Here is a 21361-nt window from a genome sequence, read left to right as displayed (position 1 = left end):
GTTTAATCCACCTGAAAAGAAAGAAATAATAATAAGAAGAAGAAATAATACAACAAATATTGTGGTTAAATTCAAATATACTAATTGATTTTTTTTTAAACTGTATTTTTCAAAGAAATTATTTGAAAATATATCATTTTTGTGAATGATATCATAAATAGGACTGGTGGAGTTATCTCACACTTGCAGCTAACACAGACATATGGAAATGTTTGCTCAAAATTACAACAAATTATTGCAGCATTACCACAAAAATGGAAGAGGCAAGTAGAAGGGAAAAAAAGTAATGAACTTGTATGTCGGCCCTGTCTTAAAGAACATAAATGGTTCAAGAAAAGTGTGATACATAAAAACATATACCAATTTAATTTAAGGACCAAATGCTGACAGCTGTGCCATATAATTTGCAAAATAGTTGGGAAGAGATTTTCCATGTACTCATTCCATGGCACATGGTTTATGAATTGATACGCAAAACAATGCCGGATGCAAAACTTCACATTCTTCAATTTAAATTACTATACAACATTCTTGCAACTAATAGAATGTTATATATATGGGGGATACAATCTTCCCAGCTCTGCAGATTCTGCTGTGAGGAGGCAGAGTCATTAGATCATTTATTTTGGGATTGTCCATATGTAGCTCGTTTTTGGTCACAGGTCCAGGAATGGCTGAAGAATTGCAACATTTCCCTAGAACTAACGCTGCAGATAGCAATACTGGGTGATTTGAAAAGCCATAGTCAATTAATCAATAATATAATAATTATTTTAGCATAAATATATATTTTAAATTTACAATCTGTAGAAGCTATGAGAATGGAACGGTTCGATCCATTTGTGAAGCATCACAGTACAGTTGAAAAATATATGGCAAATAGAAATCCAAAATGGATGATGTTGAGAGACAGATGGGAGAGGATGAATGGAGCTGAAGGGTGGGACTAATAGCAAGATAAAACATGTTAAACCTACAGGGTCTGTAAAATGTCTACAGGTTCAGAACTTTTGTCAAATAGCACAGTTACAACTAGAAATCTAACTGGATGAACATCAGAAATAGAGGAAGGACTAAAAAAAACAAAACATAACTATTGTAAAATAGACTGTGTCTGTAAAAGGTGTATAAGGTGTATAAATTGAAGGTAAAAGCCAAAGTGTGTATTAGTTTACTTCAATTGGGGGATCGGTGGTATTGTTTGCGGGGAATAATAATAAAGGTATATTCTTTTAAAAAGTATGTATGTCTATATAGGTATGTGTATTTATACATGTGTATATGTATGTCTCTATAGGTATGTGTATTTATACATGTGTATATGTATGTCTATATAGGTATGTGTATTTATACATGTGTATATGTATGTCTATATAGGTATGTGTATTTATACATGTGTATATGTATGTCTATATAGGTATGTGTATTTATACATGTGTATATGTATGTCTATATAGGTATGTGTATTTATACATGTGTATATGTATGTCTATATAGGTATGTGTATTTATACATGTGTATATGTATGTCTATATAGGTATGTGTATTTATACATGTGTATATGTATGTCTCTATAGGTATGTGTATTTATACATGTGTATATGTATGTCTCTATAGGTATGTGTATTTATACATGTGTATATGTATGTCTATATAGGTATCTGTATTTATACATGTGTATATGTATGTCTATATAGGTATCTGTATTTATACATGTGTATATGTATGCATGCGTGTATGGATATTTATATTTTCCCAAAATATTTGGGGGATTGGAAATGATGCAGACAATTACATTGATGGAGCCTATATTCTTTCCTCAATATTAAGCGGATCCACCACCTAAAAAAGTATTTAATTTTTTAAACATTGAGAGTGTTCTGACCCTGGTGCTGGAGGAGGTACTCAGCTGGAGGTTGAATGTTTGAAGGGGTACGGGACTATAAAGAGTTGGGGAACCACTGATCTAGTGTATATTGAAATCATTACCACTCTCAGGAGAGTGGTACTTAGCAGAGAGCTGGGCAAAGAGGCATTTAAAAAAAATATATATATGACGACCGTGTCCTTGAGAATATTAACATCCATAATCCAATGTGCCTTGTCATTGTCAAAGGACTGGCTGGCTCAGTGAAGTGGTTGCCTACTTGTGCTTGACACAGCAAGTCCAAATCTCCAACCAACTCTGCCAGTTTTGGCACAGAGTATGGGGCCATAGAGTAGGCACATGATTGGCCACATGGTGGCACAACAGGAAAGGAAGTGTATAGATGCAAAGACAGTTTTTATATTTCCAGATTGATTATGCAGTGTGTGCTTTATTCATAATCATAGCACAAATTAACCAAAAAAGACCATCAGACCACTTTATCATGCCAAAACCTCAATTTTTATTATTTTGAATGAACTAATAACAATTCTAGACATTGAGCAGTATCTCTTCCTATCACAACCTACTCAAATTAGCTTAAGAATAGATACGATTGCACTGGAGAGACACCCTCATTTGGTTGTTCATATGGCGTTATGGGATCCATTGTTGATCTGTGTTGGATTATCTAGCCAGGGCCAGACCCACCATGTTCTGGGCTCTGCTGAAGATGGAATAGTACTGTCGGATGAAGATGTCACCCAGAATCCACAGGTCGGAGCTACTAGACTGGAGACCGGTACGGCAGCCATAGTAGGTGGACTGTACCGGTGGCAGAGAGAGAGAGAACTTGTCAAAACAATGTTACGATCACTTCAAGGCTCCCTAAGATCTACCACAGACACACACAAACACACACACACACCTGGCGGACATAGGTGGAGGCTGGGAGAGTGAAGGCCTGTCCGTGGATGTGGAAGACCATCGATGGCATGTTGTTGATGTTGTTACAGTTAACCACATTCTGAAAAAGAGAGAGAGACAAATAGAGGGAGGAGAGAGAGGTGTGAGAGGAGAGAGAGACAATGAATTAAACAGCGTTTGCTTTGTGAGGTAGACTGTGTGAGTTCTTTTCTGGTTCTTGTTGAGTTATGTCAGTAGTGGTGATGGGAACACATCATCAACACAACGTTATGCCTGGTTCTTTGTGACACATCACCAAAACAATATTACATGACTTACGTCTCCGTTGGCGGAGTGGGCTCCCACAGCACGGGCCATGCTGGAGATGTCGGCCTGAGGTCCCACAATATTAGAGGTGCCGGTGTCCACGATAGCCTGGCAGCCGCCATTACAGGCCACAATCTGGCCGTTCACAGTCACACTGCAATGGACAATGGCTGCTTGAGAACTGTACTCAACCACTTCATCTACCAGTTACATAGGATTATATAACCCATTAATAACCATTTATAACCCTAGAAAACGTACTGTAACTGCAACAGTACCTGTCGACGGTGATCTGCCAGTACATCTGAGAGGACAGGGGGATCCATGCGATCTGGCCGGAGTAGTGGTTGGTGTCAATGCCTCCGAAGGTCACCATGCTACCTTCCGCAGAGTTACTGGAGATGGATGACAACAGAGAGCGAGAGTGAGAGAGAGGGGGGAGTGTGAGGGGGAGAGAGAGAGAGAGAGAGAGAGAGAGAGAGACAGAGAGAAGTTGTGTCAGTTCATATTTCCATGTCTGCCAAGCCATGATGGTTTGCAGGAGCCATGTAGCTCTGGTCAACAGTAGCGCACTATACAGGCAATAGGGTTCCATTTCAGAAATAGCCCTGGTTCACCTCCACTCTGACCACTCACCGAGTCAGGTAGACAGAGAACATGTCCTGGTTGACGAGATGCTGGGTCATCATGTTGTCAAAGACTGGTGTGGCCTGAGAGGCAGCCAGGCGGGGGTAAGCCAGACCCAGGATACCATCAGCCTTCATATGAGCCATGAAGGGAGCCTCCGATTGACTCAGCCCAAAGATCTGGTTCTTCACAGGGATCCCACCCACCTACAGAGGACCAAGAAGAGGAGGATAATATTTGAGATAGTACTGAAAGCTACACAATGTTTCCAGTCCTCATGTTGTTGTGATGAATTCTGTTCCTTACCACAACGGTGTCGAAGCCCTCGAAGCCAGTCATACTGCCAGTACCGTATTGGATGGACAGGCTCTTCCCAGCATTCTTGAAGGTAGAGGACAAACCAGGGTTGAACCTGTTGTGGTTGGCTGGAAGGAGGGGAGACAAGATTAGCCTGGCAGTGTTTGTGTGTGTGTGTGTGTGTGTGTTTGTGTGTGTGTGTGTGTGTGTGTGTGTGTGTTTGGGTGTGTGTGTGTTTGTGTTTGTGTGTGTGTGTGTGTTTGCGTGTGTGTGTTACAAACCGCAAGCTGCGCTGCTGCAGTAGACGGAGGGAATCCACAGGTTGGATGATCCAGTGTCAAAGATGACAGTGAAGGACTGAGGTGGAGTTCCAATGGAGATCACTCCAAAGTACGCCAACTAGAGAAGATCAAAAAATGAACTAAGTATTTGTATAATAAATACCTCCCCCTACAAAGTACGCCAACTGGAGAAGATCAAATAATGAACTAAATATTTGTATAATAAATACCTCCCCCTACAAAGTACGCCAACTAGAAAAGATCAAATAATGAACTAAATATTTGTATTGAAAAATACCTCCCCCTACAAAGTACGCCAACTGGAGAAGATCAAATAATGAACTAAATATTTGTATTAAAAAATACCTCCCCCTACAAAGTATGCCAACTGGAGAAGATCAAATAATGAAATAATCATTTGTATTAAAAAATACCTCCCCCAACCCTATGATATTATAAGAATTAGCTGAATTACACCAGAATACCTATAGGTCATCAGTAGGTCATTTCAAACTAAAGTTTTCCTGGTGGATCAAAAATTCATTTAGTAGGAAGAGGCCAAAAGACGTGCTTCAGCCTTCTCTGCTGCCTTACATAGTGGAACGTGTTAAGTGCTATCCATTCTCATGCTTACATCAGCGTCGTTGGTCATCTGCTCGCTGGAGACATATAGGCTCTGGTCGTCAAACCTGGTGGGGTTGAAAGGGAACTTCCCTCTGTACTCATTCCACAGACCCTGCTCCTCCAGGCTCTCCCTGGCACTCTTCCCCTTGATCAGCGGCACCCTGTGGAGGAGGACAAAGTCTGGTTGGGCAAGCAGCTCAGGTCCAGCAGGTTTCTGGTCAAAGGTCTAAGACCTTCTGGTCAAACCATTGTAATAAACGTTATGGCAGCATAGGCTAAACAACTGTGTGTGACTATTCAAATCATTCACTCATTTCGGGGTATTACACTTTTCACTGCCTTCTGATCTGTTGCGTAATGTAAATATAGGAGAATAGCAGGAGAATAGCAGGAGAAAAGCAGGAGAACAGCAGGAGAACAGCAGGAGAACAGCAGGAGTATAGCAGGAGTATAGCAGGAGAATAGCAGGAGTATAGCAGGAGTATAGCAGGAGAATAGCAGGAGTACAGCAGGAGTACAAGCAGGAGTACAGCAGGAGTACAGCAGGAGTATAGCAGGAGTATAGCAGGAGTATAGCAGGAGAATAGCAGGAGTACAGCAGGAGTACAAGCAGGAGTACAGCAGGAGTACAGCAGGAGTACAGCAGGAGTATAGCAGGAGTATAGCAGGAGTATAGCAGGAGTATAGCAGGAGAATAGCAGGAGTACAGCAGGAGTACAAGCAGGAGTACAGCAGGAGTACAGCAGGAGTATAGCAGGAGTATAGCAGGAGTATAGCAGGAGAATAGCAGGAGTACAGCAGGAGTACAAGCAGGAGTACAGCAGGAGTACAGCAGGAGTACAGCAGGAGTACAGCAGGAGTACAGCAGGAGTACAGCAGGAGTACAGCAGGAGAATAGCAGGAGTACAGCAGGAGAATAGCAGGAGTATAGCAGGAGAATAGCAGGAGAATAGCAGGAGAATAGCAGGAGAACAGCAGGAGTATAGCAGGAGTATAGCAGGAGAATAGCAGGAGAACAGCAGGAGTATAGCAGGAGAACAGCAGGAGAACAGCAGGAGAACAGCAGGAGTATAGCAGGAGTATAGCAGGAGAATAGCAGGAGTATAACAGGGGTATAACATGATTAACGTACTGGATGATGCATTCAGAGAGTGCCACCACGGCACACAGAACGATAGCCCACTTCATGATGTGATGTCTGGTCTCCTCAGCAGTCACCTGTAGAACTCGTTCACCTGTGCAAAGAAGCAATTCGTAAATCAACCCATCAAACGCAATGTATCCCAATTCTATTGCTCAGCGTAAATCAAGCGAGGTAGAGACCTTGAGAGGAACCAGACTCACCTGTAGATGCCTGTGGATGAGTGATCTGAGACGTGTGTGTGTTGTCTTATATACAGACGGTCCACGGTTCTAACTCTGCGTTCTTTATCGCCACGATAAGAGAGTATCCACCTGCCATGATACGTAATGGTGAAATAATGGACGACCTCGAGACAATGTCAATCTGACGATAACCTGTACAGTATGTTGGTTCCAACGGCTACATTACAGTAATGTGTGTATACTGTTGAAATGTGCCAGTTCTAATCATGTAATGGCTAACCTGCCAGACTTCTCTCTAGGATATGAGATGACTTGTGTAGACTCAGTGATATAAAGTAAAGGTCCCCACTTGCAAATACCCTCCTATCAGCACACTTTTCCCTCACACGGTTTACTTTAGGATTAGGCATCCTTATTAAGGCTACTGTATCTCTGTTAGGACACGATACCTATCAGCCAGGGATTATGTCATTAACTAACATGGCACATTCACCAGAACATTCACAATGTTAACAAATATCTTGGTGATTATTTAAAGATGAATGTCACTATATGTTTCAAATAGAAAACATAATGGACATTCAACACAAAACACAACGTTACTTCTGGGCCAAGTGGCCATATGTCTTCATTGATCATCAAGAAAAATATATGTCCTTTGAGATAAAAAAAAATAATCCTATTTAAATATTTTATTATACAATAGATACACAATAAGTAAAATGTAAACAACCCCAACCCCCAGAATACGTACAGGTGAAGTCAGAAGTTTACATACAAATACATTTAAACTCAGTTTTTCACAATTCCTGACATTTCATCCTAGTAAAAATTCCCTGTTTTAGGTCAGTTAGGATCACCACTTTATTCTAAGAATGTGAAATGTCAGAATAATATTAGAGATAATTATTTATTTCAGCTTTTATTTCTTTCATCACATTCCCAGTGGGTCAGAAGTTTACATACTAATTGAGTGTATTTGGTAGCATCGCCTTTAAATTGTTTAACTTGGGTCAAACGTTTCAGGTAGCCTTCCACATTTAGAAAATCTGAGATGACAGGGTGATTAACAAAAGGCTAAGCTGTGTCTCAATATATTTAACTTGTGATTTTCATGAATAGGAATATTTTCTAGGAATATTTATGTTCGTTGCGTAATGCTAATTAGTGTCAGACGATGATTACACTCCCGGACCCGGGATGGGGAGTCACTAGAGGTTAAATTGTTTAACTTGGGTTAAATGTTTCAGGTAGCCTTCCACAAGCTTCCCACAATAAATTGGGTGAATTTTGGCCCATTCCTCCTGACAGAGTAACTGAGTCAGGTTTGTTGGCCTCCGTGCTTGCAAAAGCTTTTTCAGTTCTACCCACATATTTCCCATAGGATTGAGGTCAGGGCTTTGTGAAGGCCATTCTAATACCTTGACTTTGTTGTCCTTTTTGCCACAACTTTGGAAGAATGCTTGGGGTCATTGTCCATTTGTAAGACCCATTTGTGACCAGGCTTTAACTTCCTGACTGATGTCTTGAGATGTTGCTTCAACATATCACATAATTATTTTTCTCCATGATGTCATCTATTTTGTGAAGTGCACCAGTCCCTCCTGCAGCAAAGCACCCCCACAACATGATGCTGCCACCCCCGTGATTCACGGTTGGGATGGTATTATTTGGCTTGCAAGCCTCCCCCTTTTTCCTCCAAACACAACAATGGTCATTATGGCCAAACAGTTATATTTTTGTTTCATAAGACCAGACGACATTTCTCCAAAAACTTCAATCTTCGTCCCCATGTGCAGTTGCCAACTGTAGTCTGGCTTTTTTATGGCTGTTTCGGAGCAGTGGCTCCTTCCTTGCTGAGCTGCCTTTCAGGTTATGTCGATATAGGACTCGTTTTACTGTGGATATAGATACTTTTGTACCTGTTTCCTCCAGTATCTTCACAAGGTCCTTTGCTGTTGTTCTGGGATTGACTTGAACTTTTCGCACCAAAGTACGTTCCTCTCTAGGAGGTAGAACGTGACTCCTTCCTGAGCGGTATGACGGCTGTGTGGTCCCATGGTGTTTATACTTGCGTACTATTGTTTGTACAGATGAACGTGGTACCTTCAGTCATTTGGAAATTGCTCCCAAGGATGAACCAGACTTGTGGAGGTCTACATTTCTTTTCTGAGGTCTTGGCTGATTTCTTTTGATTTTCCCATGATATCAAGCAAAGAGGCACTGAGTGTGAAGGTAGGCCTTGAAATACATCCACAGGTACACCTCCAATTGACTCAAATTATGTCAATTAGCCTATCAGAAACTTCTAAAGCCATGACATCCTTTTATGGAATTTTCCAAGCTGTTTAAAGGAACAGTCAACTTAGTCCCTGTAAATTTCTGACACACTGGAATTGTGATACAGTGAATTATAAGTGAAATAATCTGTCTGTAAACAATTTTTTGGAAAAATTACTTGTGTCATGCACAAAGTAGATGTCCTAACCGACTTGCCAAATCAATATATATTTTGATGACAAGTCTTGGCATTCTCTCAACCAGCTTCATGAGGTCACCTGGAATGCATTTCAAATAACACGTGTGCCTTGTAAAAAGTTAATTTGTGGAATTTCTTTCCTTCTTAGTGCGTTTCAGCCAATCAGTTGTAGTGTGACAAGGTAGGGGTGGTATACAGAAGATAGCCCTACTTGGTAAAAGACCAAGTCCATATTATGGCAAGAACAGCTCAAATAAGCAAAGAGAAATGACGGTCCATCATTACTGAAAGACATGAAGGTCAGTCAATCTGGAAAATGTCAAGAACGTTTGAAGTTTCTTCAAGTGCAATCACAAAACCATCAAGCGCTATGATGAAACTGGCTATCATGAGGACCGGCACAGGAATGGAAGACCCAGAGTTTCCTCTGCTGCAGAGGATATGTTCATTAGAGTTAACTGCACCTCAGGTTACAGCCCAAATAAATGCTTCAAAGTGTTCAAGTCACAAACACTTCTCAACATCAACTCTTCAGAGGAGACTGCATGAATCAGGCCTTCGTGGTCGAATTGCTGCAAAGAAACCACTACTAAAGGACACCAATAAGAAAACTATCATCTGTACTTAGTGGGACAACCATTTGTTTTCAACAGAACAATGATCCAACACACCTCTAGGCTGTGTAAGGGCTATTTGACCAAGAAGGAGAGTGATGGAGTGCTGCATCAGAGGACCTGGCCCCCACAATCACCCGACCTCAACCCATTTGAGATGGTTTGGGATGAGTTTAACTGCAGAGTGAAGGAAAAGCAGCCAACAAGTGCTCAGCATATGTGGGAACTCCTTCAATACTGTTGGAAAAGCATTCCAGGTGAAGCTGGTTGAGATAAATCCAAGAGGGTGCAAAGCTGTCATCAAGGCAAAGGGTGGCTACTATTTGTTGAACACTTCTTTGGTTACTACATGATTTCATATGTCTAATTTCAGAGTTTTTATTTCTTCACAATTATTCTACAATGTAGAAATAGTACAAATAAAATAAAAACTTGAATAAGTAGGTGTGTCCAGACTGCTACTGTACGTATGCAGAATTTCTAGTACAGAAGCACTAGTAAATAGTTAAAAAAATCTCATCATACATATGTAGAATTTCAAACGCAGAAGCATAAAAAAAATAGGTAAACAACAGTGGGAAAAGTTGTATCTTAAAGTATAGTACACACTTCATATCTTAGTGGAATCTTAAAGGTTCATACACTATATACACATAGTAGTTGGCACTTGAATCTATGTCAGTCTCTCTCTCTCGATTTCTCTCTCACTCTCTCAATCTCTGTCTGTCTCAGGGCCCTCTGAAATCCAGGTTTGCCCTACACTTCGCTCCAGGGCCTTCATGTTGATCACTTCCACCTCCACTAGAAGCCTGGGGGGGCCGCTGAGCTGTATCAGCCGAGTGAGAGCTCCCTGAGTGTCTGCCTCGATGTCTAGGAAACTGGCTGGCTCCAGGACAACTGGAAGGCCTGGTGCCCACGCCCAGGCCAGAGCTCCTGTGCTTTGTTGCCTCAGAGAGTTAGGTGTCTCTGAGTGGGTGTGGGTGAGGTTGGAGAAAGACAGACTCGGAGGAGGAGCTGCACTCGCAAGGGAGGGAGGGATTGATTGATGGAGGGAGGGAGGGCAGGAGAGAGGGGTAATGGGTTTACAAGAATGAGGAGAGGAAGAGAGTTAGATGATCAATGTCAAGAATAAAATCAGAAATATAAACGGTACAGCATATGTTCATTGCAGGAAATATGTTGGGAGCATATAGTCAGGGCCAGATACTGTATGTCTAGAGCTTAGGTCTGGAGTGTAGTGGTCAGGCAGGTCTTACGTGTGTGACACAGAAGTGTTCCCGGGGGAGTAGCAGCTACTGTCTGATGTAGAGGGACTGTCGGACACTCCTGTGTCTGCTGCTATAGACCTCGGCAGGTCCTCCTCTGAAACACCATGGGAGACAACTGAACTGTTTTAGGTGTTTTCACACACAAGTCAGACAGGGTTAGGACCTTGGCTTGCAGGTTGTGACTGTGGCTGTAGCTGGGGTCTGGAGGCAGGTCAGACAGGGATGGACCCACACATGCAGGGGAGGAGGGGAGGGAGTTGAGGGAGGGGGGGTTGGGGTGAGGAGGGTGAGGCGTAGCTTCATCAGAGCTTTCGTTATCTAGAGGCAGACGGGAAGGACCCAGGGATGAGGCCAAGGCATGGCTGTGGCAAGACGTTCTGGGCTGGGGGTGTAGAACAGGAGGTCTGACTGAGGGTCCCACACCACCACATGCTGCACGTACTACGACCCAGGACACACACACATAAATAGTTATTGTCGTGTTACCTATTTGAAACTACTACCTAATGCCTCAGTCTTCTGACTTCCTTGTGTTCCAGTAGGCATGTGAATATGAGACAATGAAGTCTGGCAATGCGAAGCTACAGCATTTACCTGTGTTGTAGGTCTCCAGGTGAAACAGGTCCAGACCACAATGTTGGAACGTTCCCTCACCTTCCCTCTGAGGGTGGCGTAAGCTGTTTTTAGTCACCCCGTACAGACTGATCTTGCTTCTGCTCCCCTTCACTCCCACTCAGGGCTGTAAATTGTGTGTGTGTGTGTGTGTGTGTGTGTGTGTGTGTGTGTGTGTGTGTGTGTGTGTGTGTGTGTGTGTGTGTGTGTGTGTGTGTGTGTGTGTGTGTGTGTGTGTGTGTGTGTGTGTGTGTGTGTGTGTGTGTGTGTGTGTGTGTGTGTGTGTGTGTGTTTTGTGTGCATGCGCGTGCGAGTGCGTGCGTTTGTGTGTGTGTGTGTGTTTATACTCGGCCTTGTCTCAGGATGGTAAGTTGGTGGTTGAAGATATCCCTCTTGTTGTGTGGGGGCTGTGCTTTGGCAAAGTGGGTGGGGTTATATCCTTACTGTTTGGCCCTATCCGGGGGTATCATCGGATGGGGCCACAGTGTCTCCTGACCCCTCCTGTCTCAGCCTCCAGTATTTATGCTGCAGTAGTTTAAGTGTCAGGGGGCTAGGGTCAGTTTGTTATATCTGGTGTACTTCTCCTGTCTTATCCTGTGTCCGGTGTGAATTTAAGTATGCTCTCTCTAATTCTCTCTTTCTCTCTTTCTCTCGGAGGACCTGAGCCCTCGGACCATGCCTCAGGACTACCTGGCATGATGAATCCTTCCACCCGGCACAGCCAGAAAAAGACTAGCCACCCCTCATAGCCTGGTTCCTCTCTAGGTTTCTTCCTAGGTTTTGGCCTTTGTTTTTCCTTGCCACCATGCTTCTACACCTGCATTGCTTGCTGTTTGGGGTTTTAGGTTGGGTTTCTGTACAGCACTTTGAGATATCAGCTCATGTACAAAGGCCTATATAATTAAATTTGATTTGATTTTGGTGTGTGTGTGTGTGTGTGTGTGTGTGTGTGTGTGTGTGTGTGTGTGTGTGTGTGTGTGTGTGTGTGTGTGTGTGTGTGTGTGTGTGTGTGTGTGTGTGTGTGTGTGTGTGTGTGTGTGTGTGTGTCTTTAGCATTCCAGACATCATAGGAATGGTGAGAGACATCTCCATAGCAGCGGGACCTAATTTCAGCACTTCTCCTCCCTTCCCTCTCCTTTTCTCCATCTCCTTGAATATATATTATTTGATTTATTTTGTGCAATAACTTCTGACTTTAAATCATACATCTTTGAAGGATTGGTCATGAACCAATTGTTTATTAATTATTTTTTTTAAATGCACTTGATATTGGCCTGAATGATCAACACTGGTTGAAATTGCACAGGCTCTACAGTTGGCACCATTGTCTTGTTTTTTTATTCACGGATAACCAGGGGCACACTCCAACACAGACAAACAAAGCATGTGTGTTTAGTGAGTCCGCCAGATCAGAGACAATAGGGTGACCAGGGATGTTCTCTTGATACGTGCTTGATTTGGACCATTTTCCTGTCATTCTGGCCATTCATAATGTAACGAGTACTTTTGAGTGTCACGGAAAATGTATGAAGTAAAAAGTACATTATTTTCTTTAGGAATGTAGTGAAGTAAAACTTAAAGTCGTACAGATACCCCACGTATTTTTACTTCTTTACTTTACACAACTGTGAGAGAGAGTCACCCATCTGTCTCCCTCTCTCCTCGTCTTCCTCTCTCCTCTGTCTACATCTCTCCTCCGTCTCCCTCTCTCCTCCGTCTCCCTCTCTCCTCTGTCTACATTTCTCCTCCATCTCCCTCGCTCCTCCATCTCCCTCGCTCCTCCATCTCCCTCTCTCCTATGTCTACATCTCTCCTCTGTCTCTATAGTAAGTGTCTTTAGGAATGTAATGAAGTAAAACTTTTAGTCGCACATATACCCCACGTATTTTTACTTCTTTACTTTACACTACTGTGAGAGAGAGTGAGAGAGTCACCCATCTGTCTCCCTCTCTCCTTGTCTTCCTCTCTCCTCCGTCTACATCTCTCCTCCGTCTCCCTCTCTCCTCTGTCTACATTTCTCCTCCGTTTCCGTCTCTCCTCCATCTCCCTCTCTCCTCTGTCTACATCTCTCCTCTGTCTCTACAGTAAGTGTCTTTAGGAATGTAGTGAAGTAAAAAACGGTCAACAATATAAATAGTAAAGTAAATTACAGATACCCCCACTAACAACTTAAGTAGTACTTTAAAGTATTTTTTACTAAGTACTTTACACCACTGCTGGAACTCTACTTGATGGATGAAACACCATTATATCATATTAAATTCCATCATTTGGTGTTTTATGTTGAAGGTTGTGTCTCAGGCACCACTACAGAATTTCCCATAAGTGTTCAATTGGGTTGAGATCTGGTGACTGAGATACAAGCAGACACACACAAGCCTTTAAACCCCCTATGCTCTTTTGAGACCCCTCTTTCAAAATCACTGAGATCGCTTCTTCTAGCCGTTGTAGCCAAAATAATGAGCAACTGGGCAGTTTTATGCAGGACCCTTAGCATGGTGTTGTTACGTTTTAATGACTTAATTAAGGAATCACAACTATGTGGAAGCACCTGTTTTCAATATTTATTTTATTTATTGAACCTTTATTTAACTAGGCAAGTCAGTTAAGAACAAATTCTTAGTTACAATGATGGCTTACCAAAAGGCAAAAGGCCTCCTGCCGGGCCTGGGTTTAAAAAAATTATAATAAATACAATATAAATATAGGACAAAACACACATCAAAACAAGAGAGACAACATAACACTACATACAGAGAGACCTAATACAACAACATAGCAAGGCAGCAGCACATGACAACACAGCATGGTAGCAACACAACATAACAACAACATGATAGCAACACAACATGGTAGCAGCAAAAACATGGTACAAACATTATTGGGCACAGTCAACAGCACAAATGTCAAGAAGGTAGAGACAACAATACATCACGCAAAGCAGCCACAACTGTCAGTAAGAGTGTCCATGATTGAGTCTTTGAATGAAGAGATTGAGATAAAACTGTCCAGTTTGAGTGTTTGTTGCAGCTCGTTCCAGTCGCTAGCTGCAGCAAACTGAAAAGAGGAGGACCAGGGATCTGTGTGCTTTGGGGACCTTTAACAGAATGTGACTGGCAGAACGAGTGTTGTATGTGGAGGATGAGGGCTGCAGTAGATATCTCAGATAGGGGGGAGTGAGGCCTAAGAGGGTTTTATAAATAAGCATCAACCAGTGGGTCTTATGAGGGTATACAGAGATGAACAATTTACACAGGAGTATAGAGTGCAGTGACAATATACTTTATCCCTCATTTACTCAATTGTTTCCTTTATTTAGGCAGTTATCTCGAGTTGGATGAGAACATTCCCGCCCTCTTCTGAAAGAGATAGAGGGAAGGCATGGTAACGTGTTGAACATGCATCGTATTGGATAAGAAATATTCACGACACAAATACTAGATATGTATATACACGTTGCCTTTGGTATCTCGGGAGATGCTGCGAAAAGTATTGGAGGATGCGGGCATCGATCCCGCTACCTCTCGCATGCTAAGCGAGCGCTCTACCATTTGAGCTAATCCCCCAGCTGCTGTTAAATGGGAAGTTTTGAGTACTAGACTCACATCACTGCAAGAGTTCGCAGTTCTGGGCCAATTAGTTATCAGTGGCTAGGTTTCATCCACGAGTTGAAGATTTTTAAGCGAAAACTATAACATTAGCACAAAAAGATATGCGCATTCTACATAAAAGGGGATGGTTGTAGCGAGAACAACATGAGATAACATTACGTGAGTCCAATGACTTAGACATAATGGTTATTCATGATAGTATTTGTACGAAAAAAAGCGTTTCCATGCACTATTTGTCACATAATCTATTTCACCGACAAAAAAAGCCACCCTTGTCGAATGAATTTTGTATTGTTGACGTTTACAAGTCATTTCAAAGAAATGTATATTTCCTTGTACATTAGTTTTCGGGGAGGGACGCAGCTGACAGTGTCATGTGACCTTTCTAAGCCAATCGCAGGGTAAAAACAAACCAGCTCCATTCAGGAAGTGAGTCAGCTGATACATGTCATATTATCACAATCATATTGTAACGTTAATCCAACTCCAAGAAAGATTTATTCGTTTAAAAAAAACTTGTAATAAATACACTATTATTTATCGTGATTCAAACGGTATCTCACGTAAGATTCTAATGGTTGAAGTTTACAAAGTGCTGCTGCAGGATTTTGGACTCTGAATTTGTGATTTGTCTACTCGTCTGCTCCATTCATGGCCAGTCCAGTCCCGTGTGTGTCTGAGTTGGTTGCCGAGGCTCGACGTGTGTACGAGCAGAGCTTCGGGGGAGATGGTCCACAGGTGGCAGTGTGTGCCCCAGGCAGGGTCAACCTGATTGGGGAGCACATCGATTACAACCAAGGATTCGTCCTCCCTATGGTAATAATGTCATGAATGTTGTGTTTATTATATCAATGGTTGTTTATTTAGGACTGTAAAGTGTCACTTATATAGTCCAGTCCACACTGGGTACACAGATAAATGAACTCCCTGCCGTTTGCATTGACAGCTGAAGTACAGTACCGGTCAAAAGTTTGGAAACACCTAATCATTCATGGGTTTTTCTTTATAATATTTATTTATTATTCTACATTGTAGATTATTAGTGAACCCGTCAAAACAATGAAATAACACATAGGGAATCATGTAGTAACCAAAAAAGTGTTAAATCAAAATATATTTCAAAGTTGCCACCCTTTGTCTTGATGACACTCTTGGCATTCTCTCAACCTGCTTCATGAGGAATGCTTTTCCAACAGTCTTGAAGGAGTTCCCACATATGCTGAGCACTTGTTGGATGCATCATCCCAAACGGGTTGAGGTCAGGTGATTGTGGAGTTTAGGTCACCTGATGCAGCACTCCATCAATCTCCTTGGTCAAATAGCCCTTTTTTATTTTACTTGGCAAGTCAGTTCAGAACAAATTCTTATTTTCAATGACGGCCTAGGAACAGTTGGTTAACTGCCTGTTCAGGGGCAGAATGACAGATTTGTACCTTGTCAGCTCAGGGATTTGAACTTGCAACCTTCCAGTTACTAGTCCAACACTCTAACCATTAGGCTACCCTGTTGCCCCAGAGGTGTGTTTTGGGTCATTGTCCTGTTGAAAAACAAATGATAGTTTGTGCTGGGTAGGCAGGCTCAAGCGCAAACCAGATGGGATGGCATATCGCTGCAGAATGCTGTGGCAGCCATGTTGGTTAAGTGTGCCTTGAATTCTAAATAAATCACAGACAGTGTCACCAGCAAAGCACCCCCAAAACATCACACCTGTTCCTCCATGCGTCACGGTGGTAACCACACATGAGATCATCCGTCTACCTACTCTGCATCTCACAAAGACACTGCGGTTGGAACCAACCATCTCACATTTGGATTCATCAGACCAAAGGACAGATTTCCACCGATCTAATGTCCATTGCTCATGTTTCTTGTCCCAATCAAGTCTCTTCTTTGCGTTCCAGGTGACTACCTCATGAAGCTGGTTGAGAGAATGCCAAGAGTTTGCAAAGTGGTCATCAAGGCAAAGGCTGGCTACTTTGAAGAATCTCAAATATAAAATATATTTGGATTAGTTTATCACTTTTTTGGTTACTACATGATTCCATAATATGGGTTTTTCCATAGTTGTGATGTCTTCATTATTATTCTGCAAAGTAGAAAATTGTACAAATCAAGAAAAACCCTTAAATGTGGTGGTCTGTCCAAAATGTTGACTGGTACTGTATGTGGTTATTTGATTAGTACAGGGTCATTGTATGTAGACGAGGAGACATTGGAAATGTACATGACATGGCTGTACAGATACCCAGCCCAGAAGCAAAGGAGACATTGGAGATGTACACTACCGTTCAGAGGTTTGGGGTCATTTAGAAATGTCCTTGTTTTTGAAAGTAAACCCCATTATTTTTTATCCATTGAAAAAAGCATAAAATGGATCAGAAATACAGTGTAGACATTGTTAATGTTGTAAATGACTATTGTAGCTGGAAAGGGCAGATTTTTTTAAATCGAATATCTACATAGGCGTACAGAGGCCCATTATCAGCCGCAAATTACCAGTCTCAACATCAACAGTGAAGAGGTGACTCCTGGATGCTCTGTCCAGTGTCTGTGTTCTTTTGCCCATCTTAATCTTTTCTTTTTATTGGCCAGTCTGAGATATGGCTTTTCCTTTGCAACTCTGCCTAGAAGGCCAGCATCCCAGAGTCGCCTCTTCACTGTTGACCTTGAGACGGGTGTTTTGCGGGTACTATTTAATGAACATGGTTTTACAGATCCCCAGCCCAGAAGCACTCATCAGTCAGTCACATACAGTGCCTTGCGAAAGTATTCGGCCCCCTTGAACTTTGCGACCTTTTGCCACATTTCAGGCTTCAAACATAAAGATGTAAAACTGTATTTTTTGTGAACAATCAACAACAAGTGGGACACAATCATGAAGTGGAACGACATTTATTGGTTATTTCAAACTTTTTTAATAAATCAAAAACTGAAAAATTGGGCGTGCAAAATTATTCAGCCCCTTTACTTTCAGTGCAGCAAACTCTCTCCAGATGTTCAGTGAGGATCTCTGAATGATCCAATGTTGACCTAAATGACTAATGATGATAAATACAATCCACCTGTGTGTAATCAAGTCTCCGTATAAATGCACCTGCACTGTGATAGTCTCAGAGGTCTGTTAAAAGCGCAGAGAGCATCATGAAGAACAAGGAACACACCAGGCAGGTCCGAGATACTGTTGTGAAGAAGTTTAAAGTCGGATTTGAATACAAAAAGATTTCCCAAGCTTTAAACATCCCAAGGAGCACTGTGCAAGCGATAATATTGAAATGGAAGGAGTATCAGACCACTGCAAATCTACCAAGACCTGGCCGTCCCTCTAAACTTTCAGCTCATACAAGGAGAAGACTGATCAGAGATGCAGCCAAGAGGCCCATGATCACTCTGAATGAACTGCAGAGATCTACAGCTGAGGTGAGAGACTCTGTCCATAGGACAACAATCAGTCATATATTGCACAAATCTGGCCTTTATGGAAGAGTGGCAAGAAGAAAGCCATTTCTTAAAGATATCCATAAAAAGTGTTGTTTAAAGTTTGCCACAAGCCACCTGGGAGACACACCAAACATGTGGAAGAAGGTGCTCTGGTCAGATGAAACCAAAATTGAACTTTTTGGCAACAATGCAAAACGTTATGTTTGGCGTAAAAGCAACACAGCTCATCACCCTGAACACACCACACCCACTGTCAAACATGGTGGTGGCAGCATCATGGTTTAGGCCTGCTTTTATTCAGCGGGGACAGGGAAGATGGTTAAAATTGATGGGAAGATGGATGGAGCCAAATACAGGACCATTCTGGAAGAAAACCTGATGGAGTCTGCAAAAGACCTGAGACTGGGACGGAGATTTGTCTTCCAACAAGACAATGATCCAAAACATAAAGCAAAATCTAAAATGGAATGGTTCAAAAATAAACATATCCAGGTGTTAGAATGACCAAGTCAAAGTTCAGACCTGAATCCAATCGAGAATCTGTGGAAAGAACTGAAAACTGCTGTTCACAAATGCTCTCCATCCAACCTCACTGAGCTCGAGCTGTTTTGCAAGTAGGAATGGGAAAAATTTCAGTCTCTCTCGATGTGCAAAACTGATAGAGACATACCCCAAGCGACTTACAGCTGTAACCGCAGCAAAAGGTGGCGCTACAAAGTATTAACTTAAGGGGGCTGAATAATTTTGCACGCCCAATTTTCCACTTTTTGATTTGTTAAAAAAGTTTGAAATAACCAATAAATGTCGTTCCACTTCATGATTGTGTCCCACTTGTTGATTCTTCACAAAAAAACACAGTTTTATATCTTTATGTTTGAAGCCTGAAATGTGGCAAAAGGTCGCAAAAGGCCGAATACTTTCTCAAGGCACTGTATGTAGTTGGTTGTCCCGCCCTTGTTTTGTGCGGGATTGTTTTTGTCTTCATGTCGTTTGGTGGAGTACTTGTGTTTTATTCTCCGGTCTATTATGATCCTGTGTTGGATTATTCACCCTGTGTGTTGGGTTGACCGTCGTCTTTTGTGCATCGGAGAATAAACTGTCAAATTACTGAAACCTGCTCTCTGTGCCTGATTCCACCCACCTTGGTACATCGTGACAGAATCCCGCACCACCATGGAATCAGCAGGAGCAGCCGCGTCTCCTATCCCATCGATGGAAGAGAGGGTCCTCCATCACACCAGCGTGATTCACAGGATTGGTTTTGCCATGGACCAAATGATGGAGAGGATGGATTGATGGAAGAGGAGTGGCCTTCCCACCTCATCTCCAGCAACCCCTCCTTCAGCACCTCCTGTTCCTGCGACCACATCTGGCTCCGGGGCTCTTCGGATGATGCTCCCACGGGAGTATGACGGAACGGCGGCTGGGTGCCAGGGTTTCCTCCTTCAACTAGAACTATACCTGGCTACCGTGCGTCCTGCTCCCTCCGGAGAGGAGAGCGTGAGCGCCCTCGTCTCCTGTTTGACTGGGCGAGCCCTCGAGTAGGCCAACGCAGTGTGGAATGGTCCGGACTCGGCGAGGGATAATTACCCAGAGTTCACCCGCCGATTCCGAGCTGTTTTTGACCATCCACCAGAGGGTCGGTCGGCGGGTGAACGGCTGTTCCACCTGCGTCAGGAGACGAGGAGCATACAGGACTTTGCTCTGGAGTTCAGGACCTTGGCCGCAGGAGCAGGATGGAACGACAGGGCCTTGATCGACCATTTCAGATGCAGTCTCAGGGAGGACGTCCGCAGGGAGCTGGCATGTCGGGACACCACATTCACACTGGAGGAACTCATTGACTTGGCTATCCGTCTCAACAACCTGCTGGCTGTCGTTTCCACTTCCCAGCCCTCCTGCCCCTATCCCTATGGATTTAGGAGGAGCGGCTTCGAGGGGGACCGGAGGAGGGGTGTCCTCCTGCACCAGTTGTGGTCGACGAGGGCACACGTCCGACCGATGCTGGAGGAACTCTTCTGGGAGTCGGGAGTGCAGGCGGAGCACTGTTCGTTCACCCCAGGTGAGTAAGCACCAGACTGACCCAGAGCTTCCTGTCGGTCATGTGTATGTGTTGACTTCTTTCCCTGTTTTTTTTCCCTCTCTACAGCATAAGGCGCTAGTCGATTCAGGCGCAGCTGTGAATTTCATGGATCGTTGGCTTGCGTTAAGACTAGGGATTCCCTTGGTGTCGTTAGACCTACCTTTCCTCGTGCACTCCTTAGATAGCCGACCATTAGGGTCAGGAGTAATTAGGGAGGCTACGGTGCCGCTGGACATGGTAACGCAGGGGGATCATAAGGAGCAGATTAGTCTATTCCTTATAGATTCACCTGCGTTTCCAGTGGTGTTGGGGGTTCCCTGGTTAGCTAAACACAACCCGGTGATTTCCTGCCGACAGGGGGCTCTTAGGGGGTGGTCAGAGGAGTGTTCAGGTAGGTGTATAGAAGTTGCCGTTGGTGCGACTACGGTGGAGAGTCCAGACCAAGTTTCCACCGTGCGCATTCCCTCTGAATATGCTGATTTGGCTATCGCCTTCAGTAAAAAGAGGGCCACCCAATTACCACCCCATCGTCGAGAGGACTGCGTGATAAACCTTCTGGAGAACGCTGCACTTCCGAGGAGTCACGTGTATCCATTGTCCCAGGAGGAGACGGTAGCGATGGATACATATGTTGCTGAATCGCTGGGACAGGGGTACATTCGGCCCTCCGTATCACCTGTCTCCTCGAGCTTCTTTTTTGTGAAGAAGAAGGATGGAGGTCTGCGTCCGTGCATTGATTATAGAGGTCTAAATTCCATCACAGTGGGGTTTAGTTACCCACTACCTCTCATCGCTACGGCGATGGAATCATTTCACGGGGCACACTTCTTCTCAAAACTGGACCTGAGGAGCGCGTATAATCTGGTGCGTATCCGGAGAGGAGATGAGTGGAAAACCGCATTTAGTACTACATCTGGTCATTATGAGTACCGCGTCATGCCATACGGGTTGAAGAATGCTCAAGCAGTCTTCCAATCCTTCGTAGATGAGATTCTCCGAGA

At 43.2% G+C, this 21361-nt stretch overlaps 1 protein-coding gene and 1 non-coding gene across 2 annotated transcripts; both read right to left on the bottom strand.

Annotated features, from left to right (window-relative positions):
- Positions 1-2554: 2554 nt before the first annotated feature.
- On the bottom strand, positions 2555-6117 carry LOC135503773 (pepsin A-like). The gene is made up of 9 exons (XM_064921917.1): positions 6062-6117; positions 4940-5090; positions 4306-4423; positions 4034-4152; positions 3737-3933; positions 3379-3495; positions 3113-3254; positions 2796-2894; positions 2555-2692 (listed from the first exon to the last, which is right to left on the bottom strand). The coding sequence occupies exons 1-9, from the start codon at positions 6115-6117 to the stop codon at positions 2555-2557; spliced, it is 1137 nt and encodes a 378-aa protein (XP_064777989.1).
- An 8604-nt stretch (positions 6118-14721) lies between these two features.
- Positions 14722-14794, bottom strand: trnaa-agc (transfer RNA alanine (anticodon AGC)). The gene has a single exon. It is a non-coding gene; the product is annotated as a tRNA-Ala (tRNA).
- Between the last annotated feature and the right edge of the window lie 6567 nt (positions 14795-21361).

The sequence above is a fragment of the Oncorhynchus masou genome, chromosome 18 (assembly GCF_036934945.1).
Source record: "Oncorhynchus masou masou isolate Uvic2021 chromosome 18, UVic_Omas_1.1, whole genome shotgun sequence".
Classification (NCBI taxonomy): domain Eukaryota; kingdom Metazoa; phylum Chordata; class Actinopteri; order Salmoniformes; family Salmonidae; genus Oncorhynchus; species Oncorhynchus masou.
The sequence above is the reverse complement of the archived record's forward strand: the minus strand, read 5'-3'. Positions and strand labels throughout refer to the sequence as shown.

Bases quoted from the DNA above. Each gene is read 5' to 3' on its own strand.
- LOC135503773 (XM_064921917.1), bottom strand. From the start codon at position 6,117: ATGAAGTGGGCTATCGTTCTGTGTGCCGTGGTGGCACTCTCTGAATGC. The intron at 5,091-6,061 runs GTACGTTAATCA...CCTCCTCCACAG, and splicing joins CTCTCTGAATGCATCATCCA to GGTGCCGCTGATCAAGGGGA. The intron at 2,895-3,112 runs GTAAGTCATGTA...TCTCTTTTTCAG, and splicing joins CCCACTCCGCCAACGGAGAC to AATGTGGTTAACTGTAACAA.